Source organism: Pollachius pollachius (genome assembly GCF_949987615.1).
Source record: "Pollachius pollachius genome assembly, chromosome: 20".
In the NCBI taxonomy this organism is placed as follows: Eukaryota; Metazoa; Chordata; class Actinopteri; order Gadiformes; family Gadidae; genus Pollachius; species Pollachius pollachius.
The window spans coordinates 7151756-7174946 of NC_136953.1; the positions used below are offsets into that span (position 1 = coordinate 7151756).

General features: G+C 42.4%; 2 protein-coding genes across 4 annotated transcripts in view; one reads left to right on the forward strand and one right to left on the reverse strand.

Annotated features, from left to right (window-relative positions):
* LOC307091368 (diacylglycerol kinase delta) overlaps positions 1 to 12387 on the forward strand; it is a 56019-nt gene extending 43632 nt beyond the window's left edge. For 2 of the 3 annotated variants that reach the window (XM_079758321.1, XM_079758322.1), the window contains 10 exons: positions 234 to 330; positions 2099 to 2206; positions 2818 to 2931; positions 3294 to 3428; positions 4818 to 4981; positions 5393 to 5507; positions 6171 to 6260; positions 6648 to 6761; positions 7431 to 7542; positions 7913 to 12387. In XM_079758321.1, coding sequence (XP_079614447.1) covers positions 234 to 330; positions 2099 to 2206; positions 2818 to 2931; positions 3294 to 3428; positions 4818 to 4981; positions 5393 to 5507; positions 6171 to 6260; positions 6648 to 6761; positions 7431 to 7542; positions 7913 to 7950 — 1087 coding nt within the window. In that variant the 3' untranslated portion in view covers positions 7951 to 12387. The remainder of the gene's footprint in view (positions 1 to 233; positions 331 to 2098; positions 2207 to 2817; positions 2932 to 3293; positions 3429 to 4817; positions 4982 to 5392; positions 5508 to 6170; positions 6261 to 6647; positions 6762 to 7430; positions 7543 to 7912) is intronic. The other variant, XM_079758323.1, reaches the window with a different exon arrangement.
* LOC307091291 (cysteine and histidine-rich domain-containing protein 1) lies at positions 8791 to 21037 on the reverse strand (the record flags this gene model as incomplete). Its single annotated transcript, XM_079758239.1, has 12 exons — positions 8791 to 8797; positions 14157 to 14404; positions 15088 to 15150; positions 15347 to 15466; positions 15632 to 15734; positions 16016 to 16086; positions 16313 to 16365; positions 16630 to 16733; positions 17302 to 17456; positions 17691 to 17747; positions 18200 to 18249; positions 20971 to 21037. 12 exons carry the CDS (start codon positions 21035 to 21037, stop codon positions 8791 to 8793), a joined length of 1098 nt encoding a protein of 365 aa, XP_079614365.1.
* Between the last annotated feature and the right edge of the window lie 2154 nt (positions 21038 to 23191).

Here is a 23191-nt window from a genome sequence, read left to right on the forward strand (position 1 = left end):
AAGACGCAATATACACGCAATACACAGCCATACAGATACATCAAAGGATACACAACAGACACACAATTATGAATCCATATTCTCACTGTGTGTCTGTCTCTGCTCTGTGTCTCTCTCTCCCTCTCTCTCTCTCTCTCTCTCTCTCTCTCTCTCTCTCTCTCTCTCTCTCTCTCTCTCTCTCTCTCTCTCTCTCTCTCTCACCCTGCTGTGTGTCTATGTCTCTCGCCCTGCAGTAGTCGCACTAAGAACATGATGTGGTACGGAGTGCTGGGGACGAAGGAACTGGTCCAGAAGACCTACAAGAACCTGGAGCAGAGGGTCCAACTAGAGGTACACACACACACACACACACACACACACACACACACACACACACACACACACACACACACACACACACACACACACACACACAATCAGCAACTTGCTACATACAGTGGGGCAAAAAAGTATTTAGTCAGCCACCAATTGTGCAAGTTCTCCCACTTAAAAAGACGAGAGAGGCCTGTAATTTTCATCATAGGTAAACCTCAGCTATGAGAGACAAAATGAAAAAAAAATCCAGAAAATCACATTGTCTGATTTTTTAAGAATTTATTTGCAAATGATGGTGGAAAATAAGTATTTGGTCACCTACAAACCAGCAAGATTTCTGGCTGTCACAGACCTGTAACTTCTTCTTTAAGAGGCTCCTCTGTCCTCCACTCATTACCTGTATTAATGGGACCTGTTTGAACTCCTTATCAGTATAAAAGACACCTGTCCACAACCTCAAACAGTCACACTCCAAACTCCACTATGGCCAAGACCAAAGAGCTGTCAAAGGACACCAGAAACACAATTGTAGACCTGCACCAGGCTGGGAAGTCTGAATCTGCAATAGGTAAGCAGCTTGGTGTGAAGAAATCAACTGTGGGAGCAATTATTAGGAAATGGAATACATACAAGACCACTGATAATCTCCCTCGATCTGGGGCTCCACGCAAGATCTCACCCTGTGGGGTCAAAATGATCACAAGAACGGTGAACAAAAATCCCAGAACCACACGGGGGGACCTAGTGAATGACCTCCAGAGAGCTGGGACCAAAGTAACAAAGGCTACCATCACTAACACACTACGCCGCCAGGGACTCAAATCCTGCAGTGCCAGACGTGTCCCCCTGCTAAAGCCAGTGCATGTCCGGGCCCGTTTGAAGTTTGCTAGAGAGCATTTGGATGATCCAGAACAGCATTGGGAGAATGTCATATGGTCAGATGAAACCAAAATATAACTTTTGGGTAAAAACTCAACTCGTCGTGTTTGGAGGAGAAAGAATGCTGAGTTGCATTCAAAGAACACCATACCTACAGTGAAGCATGGGGGTGGAAACATCATGCTTTGGGGCTGTTTTTCTGCCAAGGGACCAGGACGTCTGATCCGTGTGACGGAAAGAATGAATGGGGCCATGTATCGTGAGATTTTGAGTGAAAACCTCCTTCCATCAGCAAGGGCACTGAAGATGAAGGGTCTTTAAGCATGACAATGACCCCAAACACACCGCCCGGGCAACGAAGGAGTGGCTTCGTAAGAAGCATTTCAAGGTCCTGGAGTGGCCTAGCCAGTCTCCAGATCTCAACCCCATAGAAAATCTTTGGAGGAAGTTGAAAGTCTGTGTTGCCCAGCGAAGGCCCAAAAACATCACTGCTCTAGAGGAGATCTGCATGGAGGAATGGGCCAAAATACCAGCAGCAGTGTGTGAAAACCTTGTAAAGACTTACAGAAAACGTTTGACCTCTGTCATTGCCAACAAAGGGCATGTAACAAAGTATTGAGATGACCTTTTGTTCTTGACCAAATACTTATTTTCCACCATAATTTGCAAATAAATTCTTTAAAAATCAGGCAATGTGATTTTCTAGATTTTTTTTTTTCATTTTGTCTCATAGCTGAGGTATACCTGTGATGAAAATTACAGGCCTCTCTCATCTTTTTAAGTGGGAGAACTTGCACAATTGGTGGCTGACTAAATACTTTTTTGCCCCACTGTATGTTACTGCAACAAGTGTGCTACGTGTGCATCATTTGCCAACATCGTCTCTCGCCCCCTCTCTCTCCAGTGTGACGGGGTGTCCATGTCCCTCCCCAGTCTCCAGGGTCTGGCCGTGCTCAACATCCCCAGCTATGCGGGGGGCATCAACTTCTGGGGGGGCACCAAGGAGGACAACGTGAGAACCCACAGACGTTCACCTACACACGTATCACACACACGCATGTAGTATACACACAGGTTTGACCACACACACAGGTTCTGTTACGGGTCCTGCCTCCTTGTTCCTGGTAGGAGGAGACTGGGCGTTACCTTGCAGTGACTTATTGAAAAGGCCGGCCCTCCCAAGTATATAAACCTGCCTACTTCTAAGATGGCTCTCTCTTTTCCTCTCACACCCTCGACATGGCAGACGCTGGCTGGTCGCACTTTTTCTTTTGTTAAACCAGAACCCATTTGTTCAAATCCGTATGTATTATTGTTGATCTTGGATCTTTTGTTTTATGGTGGGAGCGGTTGCTTTCTTTTCTGTTTTTGTGGCAACCCTCTCATTCTGTCCGATATATGGAAAAGAAATAAACCAAAACGTTTTCTTCCCAGAAAATCAGTTTCTTTGAGTTATTATGTTAGTTGTTCACACGATTTTAATGTGGGCTCGTAACAGTTCTTATATTCATGAACATGAATGAACATATTTTTGTGTTTGTATATTTAAACACATATGCACACACGTGCACTGATGTATGCAGTGTGTTACGTATAATCTGAATGTGGGATGCGTGGGTGCAGAACTTTGGCGCTCCGTCGTTCGACGACAAGAAGCTGGAGGTGGTGGCCGTGTTCGGGAGCATGCAGATGGCCGTGTCCCGCGTCATCAACCTGCAGCACCACCGCATAGCACAGGTACCTACTGTACACCTACACGTACACACATATGTATAGACATACACATGGATATGCTACGCCTGGTGGAGACATGCACCTTACTGGTTGTCTGTGCTTCGAATTGGTTCCGTGTTCTAATTTTTTTTACTTGGTTTGAACTGGTTCTACCTGGTTCTAACTCGTTCTAGCTGATTCTATGTGGTTCTAGCTGGTTGAAACTAGTTCTAGCTGGTTCTACCTTGTTCAGCGGGGTTCTAGCTGGTTGTTACTAGTTCTAGCTGGTTCTACCTTGTTCAGCGGGGTTCTAGCTGGTTGTACCTAGTTCTGCCTGGTCCAGTGTGGATGCAGCCTGTTGTAACCGGTTCTCTGTGGTGCTCCAGTGTCGGCAGGTGAAGATCACCATCCTGGGGGACGAGGGGGTCCCGGTGCAGGTGGACGGGGAAGCCTGGGTCCAGCCCCCCGGCATCGTCAAGATCATCCACAAGAACCGCGCCCAGATGCTGACACGGGACCGGGTCAGTGACACCGCAACACCTGTCTGTCTGTCTGTGATTCCATCTGTCTGTCTGTCTGTGTGTCGGTGATTGCTTCTCTCTGTCTGTCTGTCTGTCTGTGATTCCAATTGTCTGTCTGTCTGTCTGTCTGTCTGTATGTGATTCCATCTGTCTGTATGTCTGTGTGTCTGTGATTGCTTCTCTCTGTCTGTCTGTCTGTCTGTGATTCCAATTGTCTGTCTGTCTGTCTTTATGTGATTCCATCTGTCTGTGTGTCTGTGATTCCTTCTGTCTGTCTGTCTGTCTGTGATTCCGTATGTCTGTCTGTGTGTCTGTGATTCCATCTGTCTCTCTGTATGTGATTCTGTCTGTGTCTGTGATTGCATCTGTCTGTCTGTCTGTGAAGTCATCTGTCCGTCTGTCAGTCTTTTGCTCTCGCTACTTCTTTCTCTCTCTGTCTGTCTGTCTGTCTGTGTATCTGTCAGTTTGGTTTACCTGTGAGTCCATCCTTCTCTAGTTTTTCTTATCATCTGACTGTTTGTCTTTCTGTCCTTCATGTCCGTCTGTCTTTCTAACCATCTGTGTCTCCATACGTCGGTGTTTTCTTCTTTGTGTTCTTCGTCCGCTCACCCAGCGGGTGCCTCTTGACTCCTCCGTCGCCGTGGTTACGTTATAGCATTCGCCAGGAGTAATCCCTGATCATGTTTACACTCGTGCAGATTGCCTTATTGTTCGGGGTTGGATGTTAACAGTTTACGTAAGAATATGGCGTGATTAAGATAATAACCCAGTTATTTAGTTAGTTAAGATCCATTTTGAAGTCACAGATTTATACTAGCGCTTAGTGTAAAATAACCGGGACATATCTGTAGTCAGTGTTGATCCAGAGTGATGTTATGAATAAAATCACATCCTGATATAATAAACGCAGGCCAGCCCGTGCCTCTCTCTTTGTTTACAAGAATCATACTATCGGCTCTCCCTTAACCCTAGCCGGTGCTACACAGTTGAACAGCCAGTAGAATTTAAAGAACAATGTTAGGGAGTATTTTAAATTCTGAAGTCTCCCAAGTTCTCACTGGTGAAACGCTCAACCTTACACATCACTATAAAGTCTATGTTTGCGTTAAGACTGACCATGTTTCTCTATTGACCTTATCTATATATTTTGGTTTTGGCTCCTGTTTTCATCTCTGGAAGAAAAGGCAACCACATTTCAATACAAATTGTAGAACAACTTCCTATGAACATTTCTAAAAAGGGTTCACATCTAACCAAATTGTTCATAAATTGTAATCAAAGATTTTACAATATTGGGGTAAAAGTGAAGGGCAGCAGCTCAGGGAGTGACGGCACGATGTGTAACGAGGTGCCGGCTGAACGCAAACTGAACATTTTCCTCAAACCCAGGCGTTTGAGGGCGCGCTGAAGTCGTGGGAGGACAAGAGGAAGATTGACAGCTACCGGTCGGTTAGGCCCCGCCTTAACTCCCAGCAGTCCATGGAGTACCTAACGGAGGAGGAGTGTGCTCAGGTGCAGCAGCTGGGCAACGTGGCCGACACCCTCATCATCAAGTAAGGTCCCCGCAAGCACTGAGGACAACAAGCACAGGCACACACTAATCAAACAATTAAGGTCCCCACAAACACTGAGAACAACACACACACACACACACACACACACACACACACACACACACAGATTTATCACCTTGTAAGTTCCCCACAAACACTAAGGAAACACACACAAACACACACATACTTATCTGTTTCTGTGAGTTTGTGTTAGTGTACACACTGATACGCAATCATTACCAGGGAAGGTCCCAATAAAGAATATATAAATGTGTGTGTGTGTGTGTGTGTACAGTTGTAGTTCACTATCATAGCCAAAAATATATCTCTAAAACTCTAGTACGCATCCTAGAACGCTCGTCTCCGGTTCTAGAATCCTGACAGTGTTGTTTCCATGACGACCTTCCTCAGGATCCGCGAGGCAGCTAAGAGCCACAAGCTAGTGGAGCAGGAGCTAGCGCACGCCGTCAACGCCACGGCCCTGGTGCTCAGCGAGGCCTTCCCCTCCAAGCCCTCGAGCCCCGAGGTAGGATCAGGGCATCATGGGAGATTCAAGATTCAGGAAGGGTTATTGTCATGAGCACAACAATTACAGCAGCAGTCACTGGAGCCTCCTTCAACACTGCAGTATAAAAATAAAAAGTGTAAGAAAACACAAACTTGACATGAAATAATTAGAATAAAGTATAAGTATAATAATAATAGCTGTAAGCAAAATAAAATACCGGGCATGAAATAATAAGAATAAAATACAAATATAATAATAACTGTAAATGAAATGGAATACTGTACATGGAATATAAAAATGGGAAATTTAGTATTAATGTGTAATATGTAATGTAGATGGATGGATGATGGATGGAAGCAGAGATGGATGGATGAAGAAAGAGATTGGTATATCGTATCCAGCTAGTAGATGGATGGAGGGATGCATGGATTGATCAATAGAAAGTTGGATGGATGGACAGATAGACGGATGATAGAGAGGTGGACGAGTGGACAGAGATAAATAATTGCCAAGAGGATGTAACCAACTCATATACATGTCTAGCATCCATCATGCTAGACATATATATGAGTTGGTTACGATGGATGGACAAATGTATTGACGGACAATGCTAGGCACAGAGGTGGTGGCATGTGTTTGTGTACATGTGTATAGATGTTTATGTGTGTGTCTGTCTCCAAGGGTCTGACCCGCAGCACAGCGGTGGAAATAGTCAACAGCAGCAAGGTGCTGAAGGCGGAGACCAGAATGCTACTGGACGGAAAACTACTGGTGAGCCAATCACACGCTAAGGAGACAGTAGGACTGCATGCTTTAGCTACTGCCCATGTTTGACTAACGAAGGGCTGTTATTTTTGTTTACGTGATTTTATGTGCTATGATTTGTTAACTTTGTAGGGTAAGGGTTGGGCATTAATCTCTCTCTGCGTTTCTCTCTCTTGATCTGCCTCTACTCTCATCATCTCTCCCTCTCCGCTCATTCATCTCTCCCCCCCTCCTCTCTATCTCTCTGCTCCTCACTCTCGCTCACCCCTCCTCACTCTCTCTCTCCTCTCCTTCATCCCTCTCCTCCCCTTCATCTCTCCTCCCCTCCCCTCTCTCTCTCTGCTCCTCACTCTTCCTCCTCCTCACTCTCTCTCTGCTCCTCCTCCTCCTCAGGTTGACTCCCCTGAGGAGGTGGAGCTCCAGACCACGCTGAACAGCCTGAGCACGGAGCTCCACAAGCTGGATGACATCCACTGGATCTGCCCCCTCATGCAGTGCTCCGAGGAGGTAGGTCTGCTGTGTGTATGGCTGTAGGGTACTAAAACCATTGGTTTCCAACCTCTGGCCCGCGAGCCAACTTCGGCTTGCAAATCGGGCAGTGGGAGATTGCTGACACACACATTTTAAAGTTCTGAAAAGTCTCTTAACAACTAATAACATATTTTTTTTACTAACACTTACTACTTATGACAAGGTATTAGTAGTTTGGACGCAAATACATTCACTGCGACATGGATATTACAGGCAGATGTTTATTGGGTATCCACGCAGCAAGCATACGTGATATTGTAGTCTTTTGCGTTAAACGTTTTTAAAATAACACTTTAGAAAGGAAAAGGAAGAAAACAAGCACTTGATATAAATGCGATTCTGCTCAGTCCGATTCATGCAGGGAAAGAGACGCACTTTGATTTCAGTTATTTATTTATTTATTTTTTAGATTATCAGAAGCTGGAAATTATGTATTTGGGCCAGCCTTAGTAACGTTTGTCAAAGCAGATGCACAGAAATTTTAAGAAGTTGAGTTCTAATCCTTGGGCAGTAAGGTGTCCAAAGCCTGGCAGTACCACTGTTCTGTTCTCACCAACCCTTGGGCTGGTCAAGGGTTGGCGGTTCCAATCTCTCTCTCTCTTGCTCTCTCTCTGTCTCTCTCCTTATCTCTCTCTCTCTCCCCAGGACTCTGTGCGAGGCAGCAGTAAGAGCAGCAGTATGAAGCTCAAGATCCTGCCCAAAGTGAAGAAGGACAGAGAGAAGCTCCACAAGCAGAAGTCCAACAGCTCGCTCTCGGGTGAGAGTCACTCTACATGTTTATGTTCCTTAGACTGCTGTCACTATGTTGAAACGCTTCAATATTTCATATTTCACATTAATTATCTTGGATTTGATTAAATCATAATTAAATATTCGATATATCAGGTAGGATTGGTTGAGATTAAATGGTGCTATGTGAGAATAGTCGATTTTATTGTAACATTAGTTTGATTGTATTATATCAAATGTATTAAATTAGATTAGATACAACTTTATTAATCCCCCGTAGGAGAAATTTGTTTGTTGATTACATCAAATTGAATGGGATTAGATTATTGTAAAATGCATTAGATCGATTGAACTGGATTGGATTAGATGAAAATTTAAATAATCCTTTTCTACGGCAGGTGTTTGGGACTCCAAAGCAGGCGAGGCCGACTCTTAACGAGGCGTTAACGAGCGCTCTAGAGGTACCTCCTGTTGCCATGACGACCGCCCGCTGGGAGGGGCCCCTGGAGGTCATCCTGCACATGGGACGGACGTTGTTAGGGGAGTCCCATGATCCACGAGTCTGGCTCCTCTTCCTCCTCTTTCAGCCGACGCAAACCGGCCGGCAACCAGGAAAGAGCCTTTTTGATTCGATATGATTTGATGAGGCACATTGCATCATCACTGCTGGCTTTCTGTCATTGGTCGTGTTTACCCTGCTTGGCCCCGCCCCCTCTCTTTTGAAAATGGGGGTACGGCTTAAAAAGTTGTTGAACAGCCTTTTGGACATTTTTTCCCGCTCTTTTTGTTGAATAGTTTTACGACAATTTATTTAACTGAATGTTCTCGTCACCGTAGGAACCACTGAAAATGACAATTATACAACAATACGAAACGGAAAAAAGGAAGAACTTTATTGATATCATCACCAAGAGCTGGAGAATATCTTAAATGTTGCGTAAAAAATATATGTTATATCGAGGAATGTATTCATGTGGACTCGTATTTAATTTCTGAAAAATGATAATGAAAATGTTTTACAGAGGGTCCCACTGTGTGTGGTTTTGATGCGGCCCGCTTCTGGCCGCTGTGTGAATCTCGTGGGCCAAAGCTATACAGCTACGCTGCAAAAAAATACAAACTCTCGCTGTAAAGTACTAGTATCCAGCCTTAACATAGGATTTACCTTTTTTCACTTAACTCAGTGTAAACCTTCTTTGTTATCGCATCAGTACAACGTTTTTCAGTTTGCGTCACACTTCGGAAAAATACAAAATTCGTAACCACGTTTGTGGTTTTACGAACTGGAAGACAACACTGGATTTATATGACACTGGAGAAAGTGGACGTTCTGCTACGTGAAAACAGATGAAGAAGCCTCAAAGATGAAACATATCGACTTATTTTAACTTCTTTTAACTCTTTCTTTAAACTTGCTCATGGTTGTCTTAATTAACATATTGTATGATTATGATATGACGCGTGATTGGATCTTCTATTGCACTGCCTCTGAGGTATAAACTCGCCCATCTTTAGACTCTCTTATGCAAAAACATTAGCCATCAAACTCTCCTGCCAATAGCGCCGCTGGTAATCAATAGCTGGGTAATCAATTAGTCTCGTTGTCGCTTTTTACCGCCTTTCTTTTTACTTGGAATCCCTGCATGCAACCGTCGTACTTGACCAAAGTTACCTCGTCTGCGATTTAGGCCTTGCTGGTCATTGGTTTTCGAAATCTTTTCATGGACATCTTAAATTATTTAGTAATTCTGTTTGTTTTCTACTACTAAGTGCCAGAGGGGTGGGGACCTGCACCCAGGGGAGTTATATATTTTGACATGACGTGACGTGAAAATATAATGTTACTTCATGCTATAGGCTCTTCCTACGTGCCCCCCTTCCCATATTTAAAACTCTGCATTTTAGGACCATAAACTATTAATAAGATAATATATTGAATAGAATTTTAATTAAAAGAAATTATATTTAACTGGTTAACCTGTTAGGAGGATTTGCAATTGTTTGAAACTCCTGTACTGTGTTTCATTTTTTTTTAGAAAGTAAAAGTTGAAGAAATTGTTTTTTTTCCTATCTAGCTTCAATTACTAGTTTTGTAAATTTGGGTTGGTGTGCGTAAAAAAAAATAGCGTAAATGTACTTTACTTTTAAAACAAACTATATTCCAACTGATTTTCTGATCTGTGATAAGTGATTAGCTGCGCTAGCTGAGCAGGGATTCAGATTTCCTGCAGTGGTTTTACAAGTCACCATGCCGTTAATGATATTGGTCTTCTCTACAGGCAACTGAAAAGAATGAAAAACACTTTGATCTTTCTGATCGTCACATGTAACTCCACCTCTCTGGCACACAACAGCACCTATATTAGGAGATAAGATTTGCTTTGCTAATTTTAACAATTTTAACTTATGACTTTATGGATTGCACAACAACATTCTTAGTCATTTCATTGCACAGATATAAGGAAAAATAAGGACGAAATGTATTGTAAAACATGCAGTAGTAAATGTGAGAATGATAGTTAAATACTATTTGGATGATGAACTGATTGCTGTTCAACGTTTAAGATGTTCTGGCGAAGTCGTCATGGATACCGTATCCATAGCAACTTTACATCTTTGTATTTCGAGATTAGTGCCAAGTTTAGTGTCCAGTTGAGGTTTGTGTGTGTGCGTGTGTGTGTGTATGTGTGTGTGTGTGTCAGCTGTGTGTGTGTGTGTGTGTGTGTGTGTGTGTGTGTGTGTGTGTGAGGGAACTGTATATTTAAACGTTTACTGTGTCTGCTTTGCACTTTACGAAGAAGCAAACTTAAGGGATGAAACTAAAAAGGATTTGTGTCTTTGTTTCTTTAGGGTTACAAGTGTTTTTTTCATTCAGATTTAAGGATTACAAAAACAATTTAATCTATTTATGATAAATGTGCTGATAAAAAAATAATTATATATATATGAATGAGAGAGAGATGTATAAATATTTAGGAATATATTAATTTAATCAGAGGCTGTACACCCATTTCTTTTATTATAACTTATCTTCAAGCTTAAAATATCCCATTTTACTCCAGTGAGTATATTTATATTTTACTCCTACATAATTCTAACCTACAATCCATAACTGTTGCCCAGAACCAACTTCTTTCTATCACGGTAAACATGATTTCAAATACCCATTGCTACTGTTTTTGTTTATAATGGACGTCTTAAATCATCTTAAAGGGGTATTAGTATTGTTTTACAAACCATAGTGGCATAAACATGACAATGTCTTACTTTTCTTGTTACTGAAATTTCGTTAGCAATGTTATCAAGTAAACTAAGACCATTTATCTGTTGCATCTCTTTTAAATTAATGGTTTGACATATTTAAAGAACCAAACTATACACAACTGGGAAACCAAAAACCAAATTAATTGTCTTTATTTACGGCTATCATAAATAACTTGGAAATAAAGGTTATAGTCGGTGTGTTGTCAAGTAGTCATAGCAACATGCCGTGGCATTGGCAACAAGTTACCCAAAATGCATAGCAAGACTGGAAAACTTTAAATCAAATATCTCATTATCTTCAAAATATTATTATCTACCAAATCGGCAAAATCACGGCATACATTTACGGATTGTAGGTTTGAATGTCAAACATCTTTACTTGCTGCTGTTGAAATACCATTTCAGCATTAAGACGGTTTAGTTGTAACTCTTGTATTCAGGTGAGCCATATAATAATTTCGATACTTTTTGTATTTTCAGAGCTTTACCAATATTGTCACGCTACTTTGCGTAAAAAACATTAGTTTCCTAAGATAGGAAATGGGCAACCTGTCCTACTGTACAATTTTGGTTATTGTCAATAACTATGACTGATATTTCATGAATGTACCTGCATACGTTTATTGCACATCTTCAAGTAAACTTTAGAAACAAAGATCTTTAGAAAAAAAGCCTCTTAAAATCAGATGTAGGATTATTTTAAACCACTTTTATTTGTTTGTTTGGTTACTGTTAGCTTTCAGCTTAATCCATTGTGATCCTTACTCCAAATCACAGGCAACTCTTGAATGTAAAAAGTTTAGGCCTTTAATTCAGTTTATTTCCTTTCATCAAACTTATGTACATTTTATTTCTCCATGTTCATAATTTTTGCTATTAAGATATTTTCTGTATTTATTAATGCCGTTTTGTTTACTAAAAACCAAATTCTCCAAAATGTGTGGAGTAAAATATAAATATAAAAAAAAAACGGAGCGAAAAATCAAACAAATAAACAAACAAACAAACAGCCCCTGGACCGGTGGAAGTTTGACGATACGTTTGTGCAACATTATTCCATTCACAAACACCTGTGAACTGTAGGGTTGTTGAACGCCCCCCGTCTATCCGAACAGCTGATATATATAGCGCTGTGTTTAATTGGAGAACGTGTTGACCAGTACTAGGGGGAAGGAAAAGTTGATGTTGCACGACTGTGTACGTTGCCAGGTGTTATATCGTGTTATTGTGTGCAGTGTGTAACAAAGACAAAGTCAACAATTAAAGATTAAATGAAGTATTGACGTCTCAAAGTACTGGCTTCTCTCACTGAGGACGTTTGTTTGTGTGCTTTTTGTGTTACATCATTAGGCCTTAATTTTAAGCCAATTGAAAGCTGAAAAGGCAATTGTTGTCCTTGTGGTCTTATTGTAGTGTGTATTTATTTATACATTTAATATTTTTAGAACACATCTCTCCTGAGTAAAATGCTCATGTAAATCAGCTGATTGTTGCAGTACAAAACACCAATCATTAGATTTGTGCCAAAATGACAAAACGTGATGGCAGGCGGTGACCATGAATATAATGTGAATATTCTATGAATATAATGTAAAATATGAAATCAGGCTATCCAGCACAATGCGGCAGCATAATCCTTATTACCGAATTTTTTTTGCACTTGCTGCTTTGGGCATTTCCTCCCAGTGCAAATATGTTTAAATTAGTTACAGAAAGCAGTGTTCTGAAATGGGAGCAATTAATAGTTTTTAAACCTATGTTGTGAGTAATAGAGAAGAAAATATTTAAAATATTGTTGCAAGTGGCCTGTATGCATCGCCTTCACATGGTTTTGCAAAGCTGTACATGTCTTAAAGAAATTAATGTGGATGGTTCCAACATTCTCATTTATTCTCGTTTTTTACATTTCTCACAGTAGAAATATGTTTTTGAATGAGTTTTGAAAATGGTGTTTTAAGATGGGACATATCTTTTGGCATTTCCTAATAATTATTATAATTTGGGTTTATAATTTGTAAGCCCATGTTGCAAATATAACAACCAAAAAAACATTTTAAATGTTGATGCATGATTGTGGACTATATATATATGAAATAGTACCATTCCAGGTCTTCGGGAAATGTTTTTGGTCGATGTGTCATAATTCAGCTTAATTTTTAATATATTGTTGCTTAAGGCACACTCATTAACGAGAAAATGTCAAACTGGCACTGCATGTTGAAAAGGTTGCTGAAAGGGGGTTCCCCCTTCTTGGTGGCCGTGTGAGCGGGGACTCGAACCTGAGTCTACAGAGTGTTAACCCTTACCGCTGCACCACCAAGACGCCAACCAGAACATTTATGGAGGTTATACATTTACTTTATCTCAAGTACGTTGACGATACGTTTGTGCAACATTATTCCATTCACAAACACCTGTGAACTGTAGGGTTGTTGAACGCCCCCCGTCTATCTGAACAGCTGATATATATAGCGCTGTGTTTAATTGGAGAACGTGTTGTTATCTCCAGAGTGTTATCCAACAGTTCACTCCACTGCCCTACTGAGACAGGATGAATGATCAATAATGAATGATCAATGACAATGTAACAGTGAATTTCATTGAAGTTTATCAGCGGGACTCGAACCCCTTTGTAGTGTACATTTTATTTCTCCATGTTCATAATTTTTGCTATTAAGATATAAATAGCAAAAATTAATATTTTAATATTAATTTTTTCTATTAAGCAAGCCAACAGCTTGCTCCTCTTCCCCACAGAGGTTGACAAATGTATATTGTCCCAGGTTATAAATGACGGTACAATAGACATATCATTACGCTTAAAAGCTTCATTATGATCTGAAGGAAACTAACATCCTCAGGAATTGAACCCAGGTCTCCAGATTGATTATTCATTAACAGAGTGTTAATGAATAATCATAAATCAGTTGGATAATGTAGGTACACAATTTAACAAAATGTATAGCATAGGTCTCGTCGTTTGTAGATATTTTAATGTGAAAATGTTACATATTAGGCCTTTAAGATAATTAGCAATCAATCAAAAACAATCTCCCCATCACTGTTAAATAAAAGCAAGACCTTTTGAAACATCATCGACAATGTGGACGATTTTGTCTGGGCAGGTTCTGTCTCATGTTTAATAATGTTTGTTTGTATGTTTTTCGAGAAGTGTGTGAGTAGACTGCAGTTCCTCAGTCATCCAGCGGGGGCAGGTCGTCATAAAAACTGTCCTCCTCCTCCTCCTCCGTTACCTCCTTCTTCTCCCCCTCCATCTCCCCCTCCTTCTTCTCCTCCTCCTTCCCCTCCTTCTCCTCCTTCTTCTTCTCCCCCTCCTCCCCCTCTTTCTTCACCTCCTCCTCCCCCTCCTCCCCCCACGGCGACTTCTTCGGGGGCTTGTCGTATTTCCACTCGTCGTCCGAGTCGCTGATGTCGTCGTCTTCGATGTCCCACTCAGGGGGCGGGGCCTCTGCCGTTACGCCGAAGGACTCCGTGTTGATTGGCTCGGGCGGGGCCTTGAAGTTGGGATCCTCCAGCTTGCCCCAGGAGACGGTGTTGGCCTTGCGAAGCGAGATCTCCACCTTGGAGGGAACCATGCTTACCTTGCTGTGCTTCACATCCACCACCTGGTGGTGGGCGAAGGAAGAGAAGGGTGGATGAGTGAGTGAGAGATCTATATATCTACCCATCTATCTATATCTCTATCTATATAGAAAGATAGATATAGCCCTTGGGCATCCATGAGCGAGAGGCCCCCATCCACTACCTACTTATCTGTAGCCTGTTAGAAAAACGATTAAAAAGTATGCTATCACTCCTTTGAAGAAAATGGTTATTCAAAACGAAACTGATGCAATACAACTGCACATGTCATGTTTTCAAAAGCAACCTATATTTATGTATCACAGTGGCTGCTAGCGATGAATGAACAATGACATATAACTTTTCTTATAGTGATATGAATGTAGTTTACCACTATGGATGCAAAAAGACGATTTGTTGATATCTGCAAATAGGCCGTTATCTCTGCGCATCCTACATTTAGCTTGCTGGTCAGTGGGTGTAGAGAGTAGTCTATGTGCAACTTAAGTACATTAAGCTAGCTTGGGGACGGCTATAACAGCTTATGAGCAGGCCAACACATGCCAGCCGAGGAGCAAGTGTAGCATGTATTTTACGAGCGAGCGTTAGTGTACTTAAGGCTAGCTGCTGAGCGGGTGTCGGAGACTAGTTAATAAGCAAGCTCAACTCCATTAAGCTGGCTGGTGATTGGGTGTAGGTGATTGGATGTAGAGAGTGATTTACTTACTCCCCATAGGTGGAACTCCTTTTTGTACACCTTGTTGTTTTCAAACTGGATGTCGCACCTGATCTATGGAGAGACAGAATGATAGAGTGCTGACACCGCTTATGGGATCCATTCCCTGGACGGAGCAATAAGAAGATTAAGGCTCTTGACCACTTCCAGGGTCAGGGATTGCAGAGTTTGAATATGGCTTTAAGATTTAGATGTTAATAAGGTGCATGAGACATTGTAAAACAAGAGTAAATGAGTATGTGCAACCTACTATTGTACGGTTGGCTTCTACAAAGGAGAATTCTGGATTTGCGTTTTTGGCGTAGACTGTCACAAACACTGTATCTGCAGTCTGGTGCCAATCTTGCCGGCACGCCACCTTTTTCTTGTCCTGTGAACATATTTTGACACAACATTGCAGAAAATATTATTGGAGAATATACTTAGTTTAATTCTAGTCATTTTACATACATACATACATACATACATACATACATACATACATACATACATACATGAATATATTATTTACCGACTGTTCAGGTAAACAGCCTACCTGTTTGGCGATCCAACGATGTGTCCCTGTGCTGCAGCCCTTCTGGTCCAGGAAGGCGTTGAAGTCGAAGGTCTGGATACAGCAGCAGCTCCAGGATTTATACCTGGGAGACCAGAGGGCATCAGAGACCAGGGTTTCCAGCAGAATATGTTAAGCTGCAATATAAACTGTAAAGTGCTGTCGGGAACCCTTGAGATGTACGGCACTTTACCGTCTGAGTGACAAAGTGTTCATCTCACCACTTTAGTCTACCATCTACCCCCGCCCTGTCTACCTGCTACAGGTTCATCTCTAACCAGTCTGGTTTAACTCCCCCCTCTCTGGTCTGCCTGCTACAGGTCACATGTCTGACTAACTCAGTGAACAGTGTGAAGTATGAGTTACCCCTCGTGGAAGATGGGCGCTCCGGGGTGATGCGTGCAGATCTCCGAGTCTGTCTCAGGCCCTTGGTAGGTCTGGAATCAATAAAATGTATCAATGAAAGAATATCAATCAATGCACTTGAGAATACATTACTGCTCCCACATTCCTTCGACATTCCCTTGGCAGAGTTTTTGTTCTGTATTAATTCGCCATTGCCTTTAAATCTTTTGATTATAGCGTGCAATTTCTTATTATGGCCACCAGGTAGAGCTCTCAAAACATAATAGGTGATGGAAGAAGAACAAGGTAAACACTCACTCCTTTACATCCTATGTTCTTGCATCTCGTTCCCTGCATGACCACCTGACTCTCTATCAGCGGGAGGGGAGGGAGGGAGGGAGGGAGGGGGAGGAAGGAAGAAATAAATAATTAGTAGGAGGAGAGGAGTAGAGAAAAAACAAAACGGCTTAGGAGCTCTACTAAATCACAGAGTTAAAGCATTTAAAGCAGTTTGCTTACTTATTTGATGAATTGTATGTACTCAAAGGATTATTGCACTTTTTGGGTTATGTCTTAATTTTTCAATGCACTTATCACAGCGCTATTTTAATCTAATGGTACTGAAGCACACACACCTTTCATGGCCTGCTCGGCTCGGTTACTGAGGTCCATCTTCTCCAACACCTTGGCTAGCGACGCGGACACCTTCTGGGGAAGCTTCTTCAGTGGCTCCTCTGAACTACACACACACAAAATTATATTCCATGATTTAATCCCTTACCTATATATGTTATCCACAGATGAAGTCTGTAATGAGAAAATGCATCCCTTTATTTTTAAATATAATTATAATCCACTGTAATCTCTTAAAGTAAAGATTGGTTAATCTCTACCCATGTGTAAATATAGTAACTCTGTCACTATGGTAACCTAACCTGCATGTTTTTGTCTCTGTAACTGTGGTAACTTACCTGGGCCTCTCCCTCTGCAGGGCCTGTAACTATGGTAACGTACCTGGGCCCCTCCCTCTGCAGGGTCTGTAACCATGGCAACGTACCAGGGTCTGTAACCATGGTAACGTACCAGGGTCTGTAACCATGGTAACGTACCTGGGCCTCTCCCTCTGCAGGGTCTGTAACCATGGTAACGTACCAGGGCCTGTAACCAAGGTAACGTACCTGGGCCTCTCCCTCTGCAGGGCCTGTAACCATGGTAACGTACCTGGGCCTCTCCCTCTGCAGGGCCTGTAACCATGGTAACGTACCTGGGCCTCTCCCTCTGCAGGGCCTGTAACCATGGTAACGTACCTGGGCCTCTCCCTCTGCAGGGCCTCGGCTGATTTTGGACCCTTGTAGATGATCTCCTCTCCATTGGTCATTTTTGCCCCGCCCTTTTCCGATGACACCTCCGGACGCAGGGGCTCCTCAGGCTTCTCATCGTTATGGCGACCGCGGGTGCAGCCCTGGTAACAGAGAAGGCAACTTTAAACTCCCTTCAGCCTACTAGTGTTAACTAACTTTACACTAATTCATATATGCAAACATCTCCCTAAACAGATTACATTTAAGTATTATTGAAGTTATGACTTTTGTTCAGTCAAAATATTAACAAGTGCTGATTTGTTGAAGTTCAGACTCTGATTATACTATAAAGACTCTTAAAACATACATTCATATTAGCATCCATCCATCCATACCTTGATGGAGAGAAAGTCTGAGAAGTCTGTTGTCCTCTTTCTGCAGCAAGACCAGCCCTATGTGTACATATTAGATTACATCACATTAGGTTCAATAACACCAGGTGACATTAGATGACCATACATGAGAACATAATACAGAGGTTCACAGGTGGGAAAATCCATGTGTAGCCGGCTTTCATCTGCTTCCCACACATGGTCTGAACCCCATCAGCCTAAGCCCCTGATAGCATCTTCCCAGGTAACACACACTCATCACACCACAACAAGTGAATAGTAGGGCTTTGCTCAAGGCAGTTCCTGTATAAAATATCGATTAAAAGGGCAGCATCAAGGAACTAGCTGAAGAATCAGCAATCCCACCTGACATATTCCACCCCAAACGGAATATTCCGTTTTGGGGGCCTGTTTGTAAGGCACCCAAAACGGTGCCTTACAAACAGGTTGGGATTAGTGAAGGTGTTAAAGTCAGAGGTCAGAGGTTAGAGACACTTGCTCTGTTGGTTCACCTTGAGGGCGTCGTGGAAGATGGGCACCCCAGGGTGGAAGAGACAGGCGTCTGTGAGAGGAAGAGGAGAATAAGGAAGGTAGCTGAGACTGTGTGGATTTAATGGAGGAGTTTGGAACAGTTTGAATCAGATAGGGATGAACGCATAGTGAAGATGTTGAAGTACGATATTGGAATGTGAAAAATATATATGACTGTCGTCAAGTGTTCTGGAACAGTGGCGGTGGGTCAATAGAGGGCGCTAGGGCGCCGCCCCTCCGTGAAATATTCACTTGAATATATCTGCCAACTATTAATCAACTATCATCAATACGAAATAAATCAACACAAATACATAGCGTTTATCCTCGTTTAATTGTGCGATATATTTGTCACTGCCAGCAACTATTAAATGCGTCTGAACGTCAATGATTTGGGCTAGGCTAGTTATTGGTCATTCGAAATAAAGCCCTCCTCCAAGTCAGGGGCGCCGGCCACGTTGGAGTCAATGTAAGCTCGCTAACTTTTTGCTGTCTATCAAGCAGAGACAGCTTTTCATTGGCGCAAGAAAATGTGTATGTGTATGTGGTATCGCTTTTCTTTTTTGTTATCACCACCTGATTGGACAATTCAGCGAATCACTCAAATAGGCTACCTCTCTCAGCAGCATTCGCGCAACACAACTACATGTAGAGAAGAGATAGATCGCTTACTAGCAGAGAGTTGTAAGCACTTTCCACCCATTTCAGTAGCGGAATAGGACTCCCCAAGCAATGTTATACTTAGAAGGAGCAAGTAAGTTACATATTAATTAAGTCTGCCTGTAGCATATAAAGAAAATGAAGCTACTGTCCAATATTTCTAACTACATTTGAAGTACACATTGAGACTCACAAAAAATGGACGCTATAGGACAGTGATCATGATTTGTCTCAATATCAGAACAACAATGGGTCAAATAGCAATGGTGGTGGAATGGCCATAAAGTAGGTCTGTATATGCAGTGTAAGCTTGTCCCGGCCCTGCAAGTCAGGATGTAGGCTATGAATCTGAATGAATAGTATACCCCCGATTCCCCCCCCCCCCCCCCCCCCCCCCCCCCCCCCCCCCAATAGTGGCCATCCCCAAAATGCACCAGAATACAGGAAATCAAATCTATTAAATTCATTTTTTTTTTCATGGTGGGGGGGAACCCCAGACTGTCTATTACTGTGCCCCACCAACATTTTTGATCACCAGCCGCCACTGGCCTGGGATATTCCTGCTTTGCTGCAGTTAAATGAAGACACGGACAAACTGACGTTTGGTGGACGTTTTAAGGGTTTCGGCTTTGTCATTTTTAAAGTGTTTCGCCCTTTCTGTTCTGTCGCCTCCATTATCTCCAAATTCGCACACCTGCGGCTTTCACCTGAATTATAATGTAACCTCCAACCAGATCTGCATCCGAATGAGCTCTCAGTCATCAGCCCTGAAGTTTATAGGGTGCTGACGACTTTGAATGTATTCCCTGAATTGTAATGTCGAGTTTAACCTCTAAACCCGGCAGTGCAGGTGTCTCGGTGGATAACATTTCTGTAGACTGATGTCACTTCGGAAACGTAGTGCTATCATGTGAATTGCAATGTCCTGTGTGAACTCTGACCAGGGGTCATTGTCCCTATCTCAGTGGTGGCATGGAGCATGGAACATTTCTTATTTTAAATTTTCCGCAAATGTTCATCAAAAGATGGAGGTTTAGGTTTAAAAAAAATCAGAGAACTTTCTCGAAATCTGACAAAAGGCACCTCTTATGTTATATTTTCTTGGAAAAAATATTCGATTCTCCAATATTTACCAAACTTGCACCAAAGCTACCCTTAATCAAATGACCAGGTTCCAGAAGTGTATTCATGTGGGAACCAGGGAGAGGAGGAGACTCCAGACTAACCCCAACCCGAAGGACCCTGAAAAGTAGTGGGGGAGGGGGAATGGTCTATCTCTCTGGTCTGGTTGGAGTTAAAAATAGCCCCCCCATACATACACACACTCACACACACAAACACACACCTGTCAATTCTCATCCAACGCAGGAGTTGCTGGGCTTTGGTGTTCTGGGGAAGTCACGTCCCCCCCCCCCCCTTTTAGTCTGTCCGTAGCCCAGTTCCCAGGTGGAGCACGGCAATAACGTACTCCACCTTAGCACGTTAATACTCCGGAGTCCCCCCGGTTTAAGGGGTTCGCCTCGACCCCCCAATGCTACGAAATACTCTGACGTTACGCTGTCCTATGACGCAATCGATGAACGTCCACCGTGTGGTTCTTAAATCCACCGGACGCATCGGTCAGACTCATCGGTAAACCGAACCAGGCCGGTTCTGGTTGGCAGTGAACACAAGTCTAGTGTCGGATTGTAGCCTACTCTATATGTTGGCCCACTGTTCCAACTCATCTGTTGCGTCGGTTTTAGTACACAACGATTGGTAAGCACCTATATTCGTATTCCACATGATGTTTCCCCGCTACAAAATATAAAATAATAAGAATGATGAAATGCAAAAGAGGACCAGAATAAACCATCTCTAGGGTGACTGTCGGCTGGACGTGTTTCATTCTTGGGAAACTTTCTCTGAAAGTTACACGGCGCAGATTTGAAGTAGTTTAATAAATAACGTTTACTATTCTTAGGTCTACCATGCATTCACATTTCTTCAATTAAACGCTGAACACTTTCCTGTCAAATCATGGAAGACGGATTGAACGTTTCACCCAAAGCTCTAACGCAGTCACAGTGGACAGCCGGAATGAGCCACCCACCTTCCTTGTTGGTGCTGCGGTCGAAGCGCTCCCCGCAGCCTTTATTGTAGCACAGATCCATGGTCATCACAAACGCTTTATCCCGCTAGCTCCTTCGCCCTTCTCTTAAGATACTGCTGTAGGCCTGCCTCGCTCTTTCTCGTTCTTTCTCACTCAGTCTCTGGTTTGAATGGAGGTTAAAAATAGCCCTTCTGTCGCCCTCACCCCCCCCACCCCCAGTCAGTTATCTGACCCCCACCACCTCCACACACACACACACACACACACACACACACACACACACACACACACACACACACACACACACACACACACACACACACACACACACACCTGTCAACTCTTATCTTATAGCACGATGTCGCATTGCCATTGCTGAGTTTACTGCAGTTTGAACATCCACCACATGATGGCGGTAGAACCACATGTAAGGACATGTATATTTTCAACGTTATATTCAAAAGAAGCGTGGTTAAGTCCCCATTATATCATGGTAATCTCAGCTAGAGTGTTATATATACATTTCTCGTGTTTCAATTCTATATTTGCATTTTCCTCAACAACCCCTCAAAAGTGAATTAATCTCTGTTGTGTAGGGAGGGACGAGTAGCGTATGATACAAGGCTCTGTCTGTGTCGGGTCCCAAGGACAGCTGGTGGACACACACACACACACACACACACACACACACACACACACGCACACACGCACACACCTGTGGCATCATGTCACACACCCAGTGGAGAAAATGTTCATAGTCGTCATCGCTTCTGTGTGTTTGGTTTATCAATAGCTGGAGGAAAAAAAAAGGAATTGAGTTTCAACTGAATAAACAGATGAGATATAGGCCCTAAACTAGAGTCTAGACCTCAGCACTTTTTGTTTTATCATTCTCTGTATTGAATTGACAGATTCATCAAATATTGGAAATATTTATAAATATGAAACAATCTTTAAATGTCTTATTTGTTTGACGTTGCCTCGTTAAATGGTGGTATGCTTTAATGTATCCTGGATGTGATTTAGGCGACGTTTACATGATGACGGTCTGAACAGAAGACGCAAAAGTGGCGTCGCGTCTTCACTTTTTATTCCGCGTTTAGACGAGCGTTTTCGGGAGGAAATCTGCGTGCATACGGTGACTCAAAAGTGTGTGGATTTCGATTGGGTATGCATGTCAGGCGGTTAGGTGGTGCTGTGATACACCATCAAACAACACCGCCATGTCTGAGCGCATGTGTAGAATCTTCCTTCTTCTCTTATCTGCTCCGCGAAAACCAAAACATAATTAAAGATCCTTATCTGTTCAGTAATACTATTTGTACGTATCCTGTACATTTCGTGGAAAGACTCCTGTAAGTTTATTAGAGCTGCCAGAGCAGCTTGACGGTCCGACGCATGGAAATAATCCAACGTGTGTTTGTTTCCCTGTACTGGCGCTGTATGAGACTTAAACGCGTACGCGACGTGAACAGATCTGAGCAGAGTTTTGCGTCTTGGCAGTGTAGATGGAAACGCTACGGCGGAGCGTATTCAAGTTTTCCACTCTGTAGGGTGGTTTCAGATTTTTGCGTTTATAAGCCCCAAAAACGCCGTCACCGTCTAAACGAAAGGCACTTCCGATAAAATATTTTGTTGTTTTTACCCGCAAGCGTCCTCGTGTAAACGGGGCCTTAATGTACCCTTTTCAAAAATAAATGCCTGCCTTTTGCAAGCAAAAAGTGAACAATTAAGTTGTTTTGAATTTGAATATATAATACTTGTTAATGTCCTTATTAATAACTACAGGGTGCATAAGCATTGTAATCAGAGAGATCATTCTGCTGCTGCTGTCCCTAAATGGCTCTGACTGATTAGATATCACAAATGTAGGCTATAAGAAACCTGGTATCTGATTGGCAGATCTTTTTCTCAGTAGTCACACAGAAGTCGTGCCAAAAGGATCTGGCTCAACATCCGTTCTTATCCCCCCAAAGGAAATCACAAATGTGCGAAAGCAGATCTGCAACTCACAACAAAGGTTTCACAATTGTAAAGATGACCAATTTAATTTGGGGACAAGTTCATTTGTTTTGCTGTTCACAAATCATTACTTACAAACGTTCCATTTGTTTTCATGTCACACAACTTTACATGTGTGGATTTTGTGTAAGTACACAGCAAATTTGTAGACTTAAAAGAGTGAAAGAGTTAGATTTTTGGAGTTTATTTTGTAAGTTGA